Source organism: Ostrea edulis, chromosome 2 (genome assembly GCF_947568905.1).
Source record: "Ostrea edulis chromosome 2, xbOstEdul1.1, whole genome shotgun sequence".
Classification (NCBI taxonomy): Eukaryota; Metazoa; Mollusca; class Bivalvia; order Ostreida; family Ostreidae; genus Ostrea; species Ostrea edulis.
The window spans coordinates 53,163,443-53,175,058 of NC_079165.1; the positions used below are offsets into that span (position 1 = coordinate 53,163,443).

At 34.9% G+C, this 11,616-nt stretch overlaps 1 protein-coding gene across 1 annotated transcript in view; it reads right to left on the reverse strand.

The window, feature by feature from the left end:
- The window catches only part of LOC125682083 (gem-associated protein 5-like), a 311,122-nt gene extending 301,222 nt beyond the window's left edge, over positions 1-9,900 (reverse strand). Inside the window, exons 1-3 of the mRNA XM_048922476.2 lie at positions 9,430-9,900; positions 6,861-7,042; positions 3,487-3,662 (exon numbers count right to left, since the gene is read on the reverse strand). Coding sequence (XP_048778433.2) covers positions 3,487-3,662; positions 6,861-7,042; positions 9,430-9,717 — 646 coding nt within the window. The 5' untranslated portion in view covers positions 9,718-9,900. The remainder of the gene's footprint in view (positions 1-3,486; positions 3,663-6,860; positions 7,043-9,429) is intronic.
- Between the last annotated feature and the right edge of the window lie 1,716 nt (positions 9,901-11,616).

Genomic DNA, 11,616 nt, shown 5'->3' on the forward strand with positions numbered 1-11,616 from the left:
ACACAACACAATAAAAAAAAATCCCACCCAAAAAACAACAAAACTACAGACACAAAACGCACATGATACCCAACACTTACACACTTTTCTCACCAACGATAAACACGGAGAACAATTGAAGGTATCACACCGGTAATACGCAAGATCACGACTACTTTTTCCGTCTTGGTTTTAAATTTTATTTTTCCCTTTCAAAGTCTCGTGAGACCCAGAGTATGCGAGAATTTGGGCATCTTGGTAAATAATACCAGTTCTGCAACTTTTGTCGTGATCGATTCACCTGATTTTAACAATGGTGCACTATCATTGCATTGCAGTAAACTGTAGTAATGATTCAAGAAAGAAACCTAATACGCAGAAATATATCCACAAATGAAAGATTTTAATGGAAATTAGGTGGATTTTTCCCCACTGCTGTCAGCCAGGAAATTCCCAAAGCTGAGAGAGCTTGCGTCAAAACATATAGCTTCGCGAGTTAAATTCAGGAGTTCATTTTCCCTGTACCCAGACGTTTCACACACCTTTCATTTAAAAATGCTTTTAATTGTGGAATGCACAGGTTAAATCGTCTTCCGATGCCATGTTTGAATAAACAAAACTGCCCAAGATCGACACGCTTTTCCGGACTTCTTTACAAGAGAGTTCCGATAACTCGGTATTTACCATCTTGCGTATTGTCCAATCAAAATGACTTAGTCAATTGTAGTTCCATATATTTAAAGAAATAATTTTTTCCTTGCGCAATTTTTCTCATTTCCTCTTCTTCTTTTCTCTTAATTTTTGTACCCCTGATTAGGAAATTTTGTGTAATTTGTAGAAATAACCAAGTGTATACAAAGGAACTATTTAATGTTGGTAGCTGAAGCTACTTCCTGAGGTGCACTCCGGTTGTTTACACACATGTAAAAAAAAAAACACGTGGATTTGAGGGTAGTCTTGTTTGCAGGTAATTTATTTTCAAAAATGGCACGTTGGGTGTTGTTTTTCTGGTGTCGGCAGACGAGATAGGTAACATAGAACGTTTCTGACTGCGTTATTCGGCATCAATTCTGTAAACTGATTTTTAATGATTTTTTTTTCCTCTATAGTAATATATAGTGAAAATAATTACCGGTGTGATACCTTAAGCGCAATCCACATAAAAAATATAATGATGAACGAAGATTTCATTTATAACACTAAATGATGGCACTAAAATCACGTGCACATCAAGGGATTTTAGAATGTTCACTGAGGTAAATGCCGTGCACGAATCGGCCGATAAGACTGAACAGTTTGATCGATGTATGCATGGACGAGATTTACGAACACCCAAGCTGTAAGTCCAAACAATGGACAATTTTTGAATTGCACAGTTCCTTTAGTCACCTATGTCCAAGCAGTTACTCAAGCTGTTTTAAGATTGCTACGATAAATTTTGTCCTTCATGTTTGGTACCAAATCTGTTCGTAAATAGAGTTTTAATAGCGAAGGTAATCACACGATGCTGAACATGCATGTGGTTGAGAAATTATTTCTTTGATTATGAAAAATGAAGTAAAATTCATAGAGTACAACTTCTAAATAAACATTATTTACAGCGGTTTTTTCCTTAGGGCTGTTCCAGAAATGATCAAATGGGGGGGTCGGGCGGCAAATGATATTTTTTTGTGTGGGTGGTCATATTTTTTCATATTTTAATTGGTCCGTGGTTGGACTGTTAAAAAAATATTTATAATGGGTAGTGGGTAGTTTCTATTGTTTTATTTTGTGCCACGTGGGTGTTGAGTTTTCAGAATATTTTTATTGTCGCTCTTGTCGTGTTGGTTACAAAACGTCGGAGGGAAAATTGAAAACGTGCTTTCAAAATGCTGCTTTCGAAATCGGAAATCGGAAGTAACATAGAACTATTCGAGTTGTCGCTCTTTGCAGCGCATAACTTTCCATTACGGCACTCTTCAAATTAGAGGCGCGTTTAGTAGGGTCCCTTTGGACGTGATGGCGGCGAACTCTGTTCTGAAGATTATTACAGTTTACAGTGCATAGATTTTGGGAATATTTTGAAACCAATAGGTATTCCGTTTTCTAATAAAAATAGGCAAACCTTAGTTGATATATACGAGGGTACCGATGCGTTATATTTATCAGTCAGTGTGATGGTGATATAGAGGCCTCCGGGCGCAGGCTCCATTAGAAGACGAACGATTCGTGGAAAAACATATCCATACCCCTTTCATGATAATAGCATCGTTTGGACTCCCAATCTTTCCAACATTCCCGCCATAGATGCCTTTGATTGTTGATGTGACATCGTTTCTTCAGAACTACTGTGATACAATGTCGCACAGGCATTACCTCGTCATTGACTAGAATGTTTGTCCCGAAAACCTTGCGAGATTTGTACCGTTTTCATTTTTAAAAATATTTTTGTGGTGGGTCTGGTTAGTTTTGTTTTTTTTTATTAGATGGGTCATTGTAAAATGAGTTTATTAATTTGATGGGTCATGGGGTAATTTTTTATTTTTTTTTATGGGTGCTTGGTATATACAAAAGGTGCCTCCCGACCCCCCCATATATTTATTTCTGGAATAGCCCTTACATAACTGGTACCAATAAATGGTACCATTCCCAATGCCAAAAACCGTTAATTTTTCCCAATTTTGAGACTAAAAATTTCCAATTCACTTGCCGAAAAATAGACCGCTGACATCGTAATTTACTTAAGTCTGAAACGTTGTACGAGTTAACTAAAATGTTCACTTCCGGTATTAAATCGAAAGTACATATCATGGTAATACGCACATTTTGTACAGCTACGACGATTCTAAAACGAGCCTACGATGATTCGTTATGTTTCACAACAGCAAATATTACCATAAAAGGTTTGTAAAGAGATGAACACTTCTTGTTTTGTTCTTTTCTTTTAGTTAAAATCATTTGCCGATACATTGGTAGAAAATTCCCAATTTGTTCGATTTTGACGCTATTTTTCCCCAATTGAACCAGTACCGGTACCAGTGGGTAGAAAAAAAACGCTGATTTAATTGTTTATGACTGGCTTCGATATGGGGTATTCACCTGTACTGATGTCGCTAGATCTATCGAAGCATGACCAGTCAAGCGTCTCTAATCCCCAAACAGACCAGGAAATTTATGTGGTGACTGCCTCAGGCAGTCAAGGTGTGAATGGCTTATTATTTTGAGAATCACTATTGAATAATTAGGGGTTTATTATGTTTTGGTCGGAATTTTTACAACGTAATACCGAGTCCCGGCATCTTGGGACAACGTAATAACGAGGTCTATTTTATATAGGTTTGTTAAGAAATGGTTTTGTGCTTTGAAATTCCAACGTAATATGCGGACTAACGTAATAAAGGGGGGACGTTATAACGGGGTTCCACTGTACAGGCTTGTGAAATAAATATACCAACATCTCTGTGAGTAATTTTTCATCATACTAAAGAAGATTTCTTCTTCATTCTAAAAGCACATGTACTTCATTACCATTAGGGGACAGATCATCAGGATTGTCAAGTTCTTTGTAGGTTTTGAAATCTTCTCCTGGAACTGGACACCAGGCCAAAGACAACACATCCTCATCATGTCCTCTTAACCTTTGTGATACATGCACCTCCTTCCATTCTCTGATGTCTAGGATCAAAATCACGCCTGTTTTATACCTGTAAGCAGATTAAAAGTTTTACATGTACAGTATATATGCTGAAAAATATGGATTCATCAACTGCTTTTCCTTTATATCTTCAGAATTCTATTTCCCAATATATCACCAGAGTTCAAACTTTATAGCAATATTCACTGAATCTTTTCTTCTCTACTAGAATTTCTTTCAAAATTGACATTGCTTTCATCTATGACAGTGAATTTATGTTTGTTGCAAACTAGTTTGATCCGGTTTTTAGTACCACCTGTCTGTGTAATCATTACCAAATATGGAGCGTCATCAAGGTCAAAGGGTGCATTGGCTGTTCCATTTAACGTAACGAATGAGTCAACCATATGATATATAATTCAGTACTTAAATCTAGTTTATATTTTAAAACAAAACATAAAAATATAAATAATAAGATGTCTTTTTTTGTTGATTCATTCGGTGATGATGGTAGCAATCATTGCAGAAAAAATTTACATAACCTGTGTAATTTTTTTCTGTAATGCTTAGTATAGCTACCTTCATCATCCAATGAAACAACAAAGAAAGCATTTTATTGTTCAAATTTCTAACTATTTTTTTCTGTGATAACCCTTTGGAGTTCCAATGTGCTAATTTCCCCACAACTCATTTCTCAGTTCATGAAAAATGACAGGTCAGTGGGTGGGAACGATGGAAATTAACAAGGATTTCAATTTCTATTACGCTGCATTTTTGATGTGTCAATTTTATATTTTCATTTTTATTTGAAACATACCTTGTTCTAATTGTAACAGGAACAATCATGAATGTTCCTCAAATGTCATCCTATCTATAAAGTGGTGCCATTGTGCTTCAGCATAACCAATCATCTTACATTCTAAGTTTTTGTAGCATGTATCTATGATGTCAATATCATTCCATTTTTCTCTGACATTCAAAAGATATTTACAGATTATCAAATATCAGTCAATCAAATTTGAACACACACATTTTTGTGCTTGTGTGTAAGTGATTTTGGCAATGTTATTTAGTGGCTTCTTGGGGCTACTCGACCTAATACCTTACCCTAGGGGGAGCCCAGCAGGGTAGTACAGGTTCCTGTGGAAGATCCAAGCAAGCAATTGTAATCTAACTAATAAGTACCTGAATAATTCACCCTGGGGTAGATACTAGCAGGATGAGCAAGTACCTGGGGGGAGCCCAGCAGGTAATTGTAGTAGGGAGGGGGGGGCAGCCTACTCAACATTTTAAATGAGTATGCACAAAATAAATTTTGGAAAGATACTTTCAATGCTTTTAGAAAAATCCAAGATACATGTAATGCTAAAATTAAAATTGGCATGAATACATCAGCCAACCTTTATGGCATATTAAACATTTCAAAACTGAAAAACAAACAAAAATGTCTTCTATAAGTCTTGGTATCAAAAAGGCATGACAAATGTACTGGACCTATTAGATGAAAATAGCAATTTTTTGTCACTAGATAATCTTCAAAACAAATTAAGGGTAAGGAAAAGTGGGCTAGATATTTTGAAATAATGATGTACCAGAACTCCAGATAAGGTGCGTATCAGCGTAAATACTCATTAAATTTTACCAAATACGCATTAAAGTTTAAAATCAGGCGTACAATTACGCATTTGCGAATGTAAATACGCTTTACACTCCTAAAGTCATGCGTAGAGGTAACTCAATACACAACTGTATAAGCCTAATTGTTATACTTCTTTCTTAAATAAACAGGTAAGGTGCGATCGAAAGCACATAAAACCTTACATTATCAATTGTAAATGATTGATTAATGGCACAGAAAATGGTACCGGACAAATGATATATATTTCTTCTGTTAAACTTACTAACTTTTTACTGAAATGTTGCTCCTGCAGCATTGTCTCGCTAAACTATTTGAAAGTATTTGCAAGAATGGGAGTCACGCATTTATTTACCGACTTCCGTCACACATGCACTCGTTTTACACAGATGGAATAAAACCAATTCTTGGTTAACGGTACAAGGTGAGGGGAATCCGACAGTAATTTGCAGTGAAAACAAAGTGCTAAAATATATATGGGCAGTATTAGGTTCATCTAAATTTTAAAAAATGCTATAGAAAGTCACAAAAACTTTAGACTTTGAAACTGATATTGTTTGGTTTAAAATGCTTTTAGTTTCTCGGTTATAACAGTTTAATTTACAATATGACAAATAGTTTTGTTGTTTGTTTGGTGTTTATAAAAAAAATTTCAATACTGTACAATCACAGGGGATTCTTATCCATTTTTTCTCAATTTGTATGTTATATATAGATTGAGAACAAAATGGATAAGAAGACCCTGTGGTACAATAAATGATTGTATGTTTACGGGTGAAAATTCTTTGAAGTTCTTTTTATTATAAAGTCTTCATTGTCATTGGGATTTTGAAATTTATTGTTGAGGTATTAAATTTTAATATGCCAGACACTCGGTCACATAATATCTGTCATATTTAGATTAAGTGATCGAATTCTGTATTAGTGGCAAAACAGCAAAGATAATCAGTAAATTAACAAAATACTCTTTTGACTTTTTCTGAAAAGCAAAATACTCAATGATTTGAAAATCAGGGGGTAAATACTCTTTGTGGTAAAAAATTATCTGAAGCTCTGTGTACAATGGAAAGAGATTTACTATCATTCATTCCTGGTGACAAAGGATATCAAATTGCAATGGTTTCAATACAGACTTAATCATCATATCTTAACTACCAATAGTTTCATGCATAAAATATGTAAAGCCAATACAAATCTATGTACTTTTTGTGAATAAGTGGAGGAAACAATCTTTCATTTAATTTGGCAATGTCCTATTGTTCAACAATTTTTGGATAACTTTAATTCTCTATGTCAGTCAAAAGATATTAATTTGAATATATATTTTGCCACAATTCACCGCAAATTACACACAGACTGCTCAATTACTTCATTCATAATTATGGCTTTTAGTTCCAGTGTGATGGCATTGTTATCAAGGAATATATAAATGTAGTTTGACCTTTAGTACCTGAAAATCGGTGGCAGATGGTAATAGGCATTGTAGCTGGTTTATAGTATGTTAGGAAGTTCTACATATTTAAGTGCTGGTATGTGAGGGTGGGGATATAAGAGGTGGCAATATATTGAGGTGACAGTGTACATGCATGAGTCTGAAAATACACAAACCAGTACTGCAAGTAAATAACTTACCCTACAGCCACCTGTGTTTCATTCAGATCTGAACACACAAGGCAGACAATGGCAGCAGACTCTGGACAGTAAGACAATGTCCTGTTCTCTTGAAACTGCCAGCACACAATCAGACCACGGTCGTCTCCACTAACCACTATGGGACAATTCCCACAGGACCAACCTATACAGCCAATTTTACTCTAAAAGAAATCAAAGTATTGATTTCAAATTCGTTCACACTATAACATTATTAATTCATGGTTTATACAAGATGCCCATGGGCCACATTGCTCATATTGTGGTCCCAAATGGTCACGACACAAGTGAACATGAATTCACCAGGGATTTTTTAAGGTCTTGATTTCAAGGGCCAGGGCCTTTCCAATATGCCAGTTTCGAGATGAGAACTCTTCTGTGTAGGAAATGCATTTAGTGAAACTTTGAATGCCTAAGTGGGACAGAGTGGACCTATTGTCAGTGAGGAAGACGATAAAATGTAATAAAAGCGGCTTCTCTTTAAACATGTAAATGTAGGAAATACAAAATACTATCGAAATTAATGTTTTACTAAGGTGGAATCATAAAAAAAATAAAGTCATATTTGCAAGTAATATCCTTGCTTGGTATGATACGTACGAGCAACGAAATAACATGATATAATAAGAATTTCATGTATTTAATTACTCCCTGAATACTTATCATTTACTTAAGTTCGTGTATCAGTCAAATTCGGGTGATGAAACTACGTTTGAGCAACTTACTGAGCACATTCACTTATGCAGTGATGAATATTGTCCCACTCCCGCGTGTAAACACGTTGTTTCGTGCCGTACTATGTATGAGAGTTCTCCAATGGGAAATAACTCGGACGTATCTCGAAACCGGCGCATTGGGAAAAATAGCAACATTTGCTTGAAATTGGGAAAAATGTCTTGCCATATCTATATTCAAAATATGAAAGCTCTACCTGATATTGATTAGGTCATATCTTTCAAAAGTAAGTCAAACTCCATGGTCAAGGTCACAAGGTCAAAGTAAATCAAAGGAGAGAAGATTTTTTCTAAGATATAATGCATTTTCAAAACATGATCAACTTAGCCCCAACCCTGAACACTAAACTCAGGGGTCATGAATTCCACAATTTCGGTAGAGGATTCATTGCTTATTATAATCATGCTGATGCAAACAGTTTGACAGTGTCTGCTTGATGTCCATGAGTAAAGAAGATTTTTGAAGATTGTACCACATGGATGAAACATTTGATCTACCATTATTACAGATATTGATGTATACTATTCCTAATCTAAACTATGTCTGATTTTAGCCACAAGACACTTTCAGAACCCCTTTTTGTTTTTCAACTATTCTATGACGGAGTAGAAATTCTGGAAAATAAATTCACTTGAAAACACAATTTTTACTGATCACGCAGTTGCTATCCGTTGCTACCTTAATTGTACACATATTCACATTTGAGGATGTGTCCACTACTGTGAATTTTATTGACTCTTACCTTTCTCAAATTTTTTTTTTTTTTAGCACAATATCAACTATGACGTTAATTTTTAATTGTAATACCCACTGTGACATCATAGTACTTTAGTGTATATAGTCTTGCGTTAAGTTGCTATGACAGATAAACACAACTGAAGAGGACCGATGATACGGTCTAAATATTTCAAAAGGGTTTGGAGTTATTTCTTAATTTCACCTCGATAAAAGAGACTTTATATCAATAATAAATATAATATATAAATCTTTCAAACACATTCTAATGTTCTTTCGCTGGTCTCGGACTTACTGACACGAGGTAATTTAGAACCCTTCATTACATGAGGCATATTTCAGAGTGATCTAAATCTAGCAATAAAACCTATTACTGGAACGTGACTTTAATTCCTCATGATTTAACATTAAGACCTGGGAAAGAGCTAAAATAGGCTGTTAAGTGTTTCTGCTGCCCAATCCCATTCATGTATGGAGTATTTGGTAAATAATTAAATAGTTTGAATTATTATACCTCAGAATGTTTTTGTTATATAAATGTTAGGTGAATAAATTTGCTATTTCTTCTGGATAACGCTAGCCGTGAAATAGTTTCTGAACTATCTGCCCTAGGGAAATAGTCTCAAAACTATTTACCAGACGCTATATTTTCCCGCGTTTTATTTTCTGTGAGGTCTAAATTTGATAAATCTAATTTAGTTTATCACTCGGATCACCTCGGTCGATTCCATCTAATGCCGAATGTTAGTTTACTTCACTTTGGTATACATTCTGACACAAGTAAAGTCTACTTTGGTATAATAAAACAACTATTTACTGGCTATGAGGACAATAGCAAGTTGATTGTCTCCCTCAACAGCAACTATTTCCCTTGACTGTGCCTCAGGAAATAGTTGCTGTCTTGGGAGACAATCAACTTGCTATTGTCCTCATAGCCAGTAAATAGGTGTATATTGAACCTCATTAAAACCCTGAACATTATATAATATATATGTAGCTGTGCTCTCGCTCAAACGGTAGCACCGTAAGCATATTACACATTAGGTTCTAATAAATTGCGTGTAAAGATGGTAAAACTAACACTATGTTGACTATGCTCTTCTATAGCCTCCTTGGTGTTGTCAATATTCCACACTTTCACTTTACCATCTTCAGAGGCACTGCAACAAATGTTGTTCTCATTCAGAGCTAATGATGAAATTCGCTCTTTGTGAAGACAACACTGCGCTTTGTAGATCGGAGGGACACTGGATGCATCCAAAACAAACACATCATGTCTAGCCCCGAATACCAAAACGCCTTTTCTGTTGAAATCTATAACTTTACTACAATACCACTGTGGAGAAGGCGGTAAAATCAAATCGCACATATCCTTTGTCTAAACTGATATCTTGTTATGTTGTTCCTAAAAAGAAAATACTAAAATTAACCAGTGCATTAAGGAGCTTTCGTAGGATGCACGTTTTCGCGTTTTCGAAGTTTTTCTAGTCTCGGTCATCCAGATTTTTTAGTATCCTTCCCACTGTGGATGTTTATACAAACATCTTGATGATCGAGACTAGAAGTTTCTATTTCGGATCACCTCGGCCGATTCGATCTAAGGGAAGTTTGCCGAAATATTTATTGGGTGGGTGTAAATGTAGTCCGGGACATATGTCCCGCGATCTCCGATATTGATATTCGCCGATTTAACGTTTTGTGTTAGTATTTCTTTAAATATCTTACTAAATGTGTTTTAAGACAATCCCCAAGTGTCTTCATTGTGAATTTGGTGTATGAAAATTGCCTAATTATTTAATAAATGGCTTTTATTTATTCTTTATGATGTAAAAGTAGTCCCGAAGATTTTACGAAGAAAACGCATTTCCGGTTTTTGTTTTCGACTTGTTAATAATTAAAATAAAGATTTTAATGTGTTTTATTTGGCTGTTGGTTTTGCTTGGATATTGTTTGATATCATAACAAAAAGATTTATTCAATATTCCACTTGTTATATGAATGCTCGTCCTTCTTTCTGTGGGACATCGCTTCGATGGTTGATCCGATACGAAAGAGTGTAAAAATAAAACCGGAACAAGGTGACAGTTTGAACCCGTTTTATGAATAGCTAGGCAAATGTTTTGAAGAGTACGTTTAGTAAGGAAGTTTGATTATAATTATATTCAAAATATTATAAGTAATAATAAGTAAATAAATAATAAAAAGACCAAGTATTTACAAATACGAATATGAATATAAATATTTGAAATTTTCTCTTCAATATCATTAAAAGTGTGTAAGGTAAATACTAAATTCTAGCATTACCAGTGGCGTAGCTTCCATTGAGGCAACCGAGGCAGCTGCCTCGGTAAAAAAAAAAAAAACACCTTTTACGTTGTTAAAATGTCGATAGCTTCTGGGGGGCTGTGCCCCCCCCCCCCCCCCAGACCCCCTGCCTCGGTAATATTCGAACCCAAGCTACGCCTATGATTACTATTAATCAATATACATGGTTTTACTCATTATTGACATTAAATGAGAGTTGCTATCAAGGTTAATGATCGTCTAAAATAATTATTCAAATGCAGAAGCGCGCACATGATTTAACGATGAGAAGTAAGTTGATAACCATAGCTGTTTTTCTTTGGCTGACAAAGGTTGGTCACCACCCCTTCTCTAAATTAACCAAAATCAATTATAATACAAAATTATACACACATATGAAAATGGTGAGCATTGAAATTGAATGGTCAAATTCTTTAACGTCATTGGGTGCCGAAGTTTGTCCCCACCATTATTGAAAATTAAAATGTGCGAACAATATGCTTGTTGATTTTCCAGTTATATGTAGCAAGAACTTGACAACGTAATTAAATTAGACACTCTTTACACGTCTTATTAACTTACGGCTAACAACCCCCATGCTATATCAATTTTATTTATCCTTCCACGATATAATGTATAAATTACATTACATTTAACTTCTATGTAATACATGTACGTTAACATTGCTGTTAGATTATTTTGAGTTTGTAAAAAAGTGATATATTATATTATAAATATTAATGATATATACTGCCTTATTACCAGCCCTCACCTGAATGCGGATTTAATGTTTTCATCTCAGTCCGGTTCTTTTATTAATATCCCAATTAGCTGCGATGTCCCGAGGGAAAAATGGGTTTAAAAAGCGTTTATCAGATTAATTTGTTTAATCAGACAAAATACCCACAAATAAGGATGTCTTATGATTATCAATAAGACACAATACATAAAGTTATAAATGTTT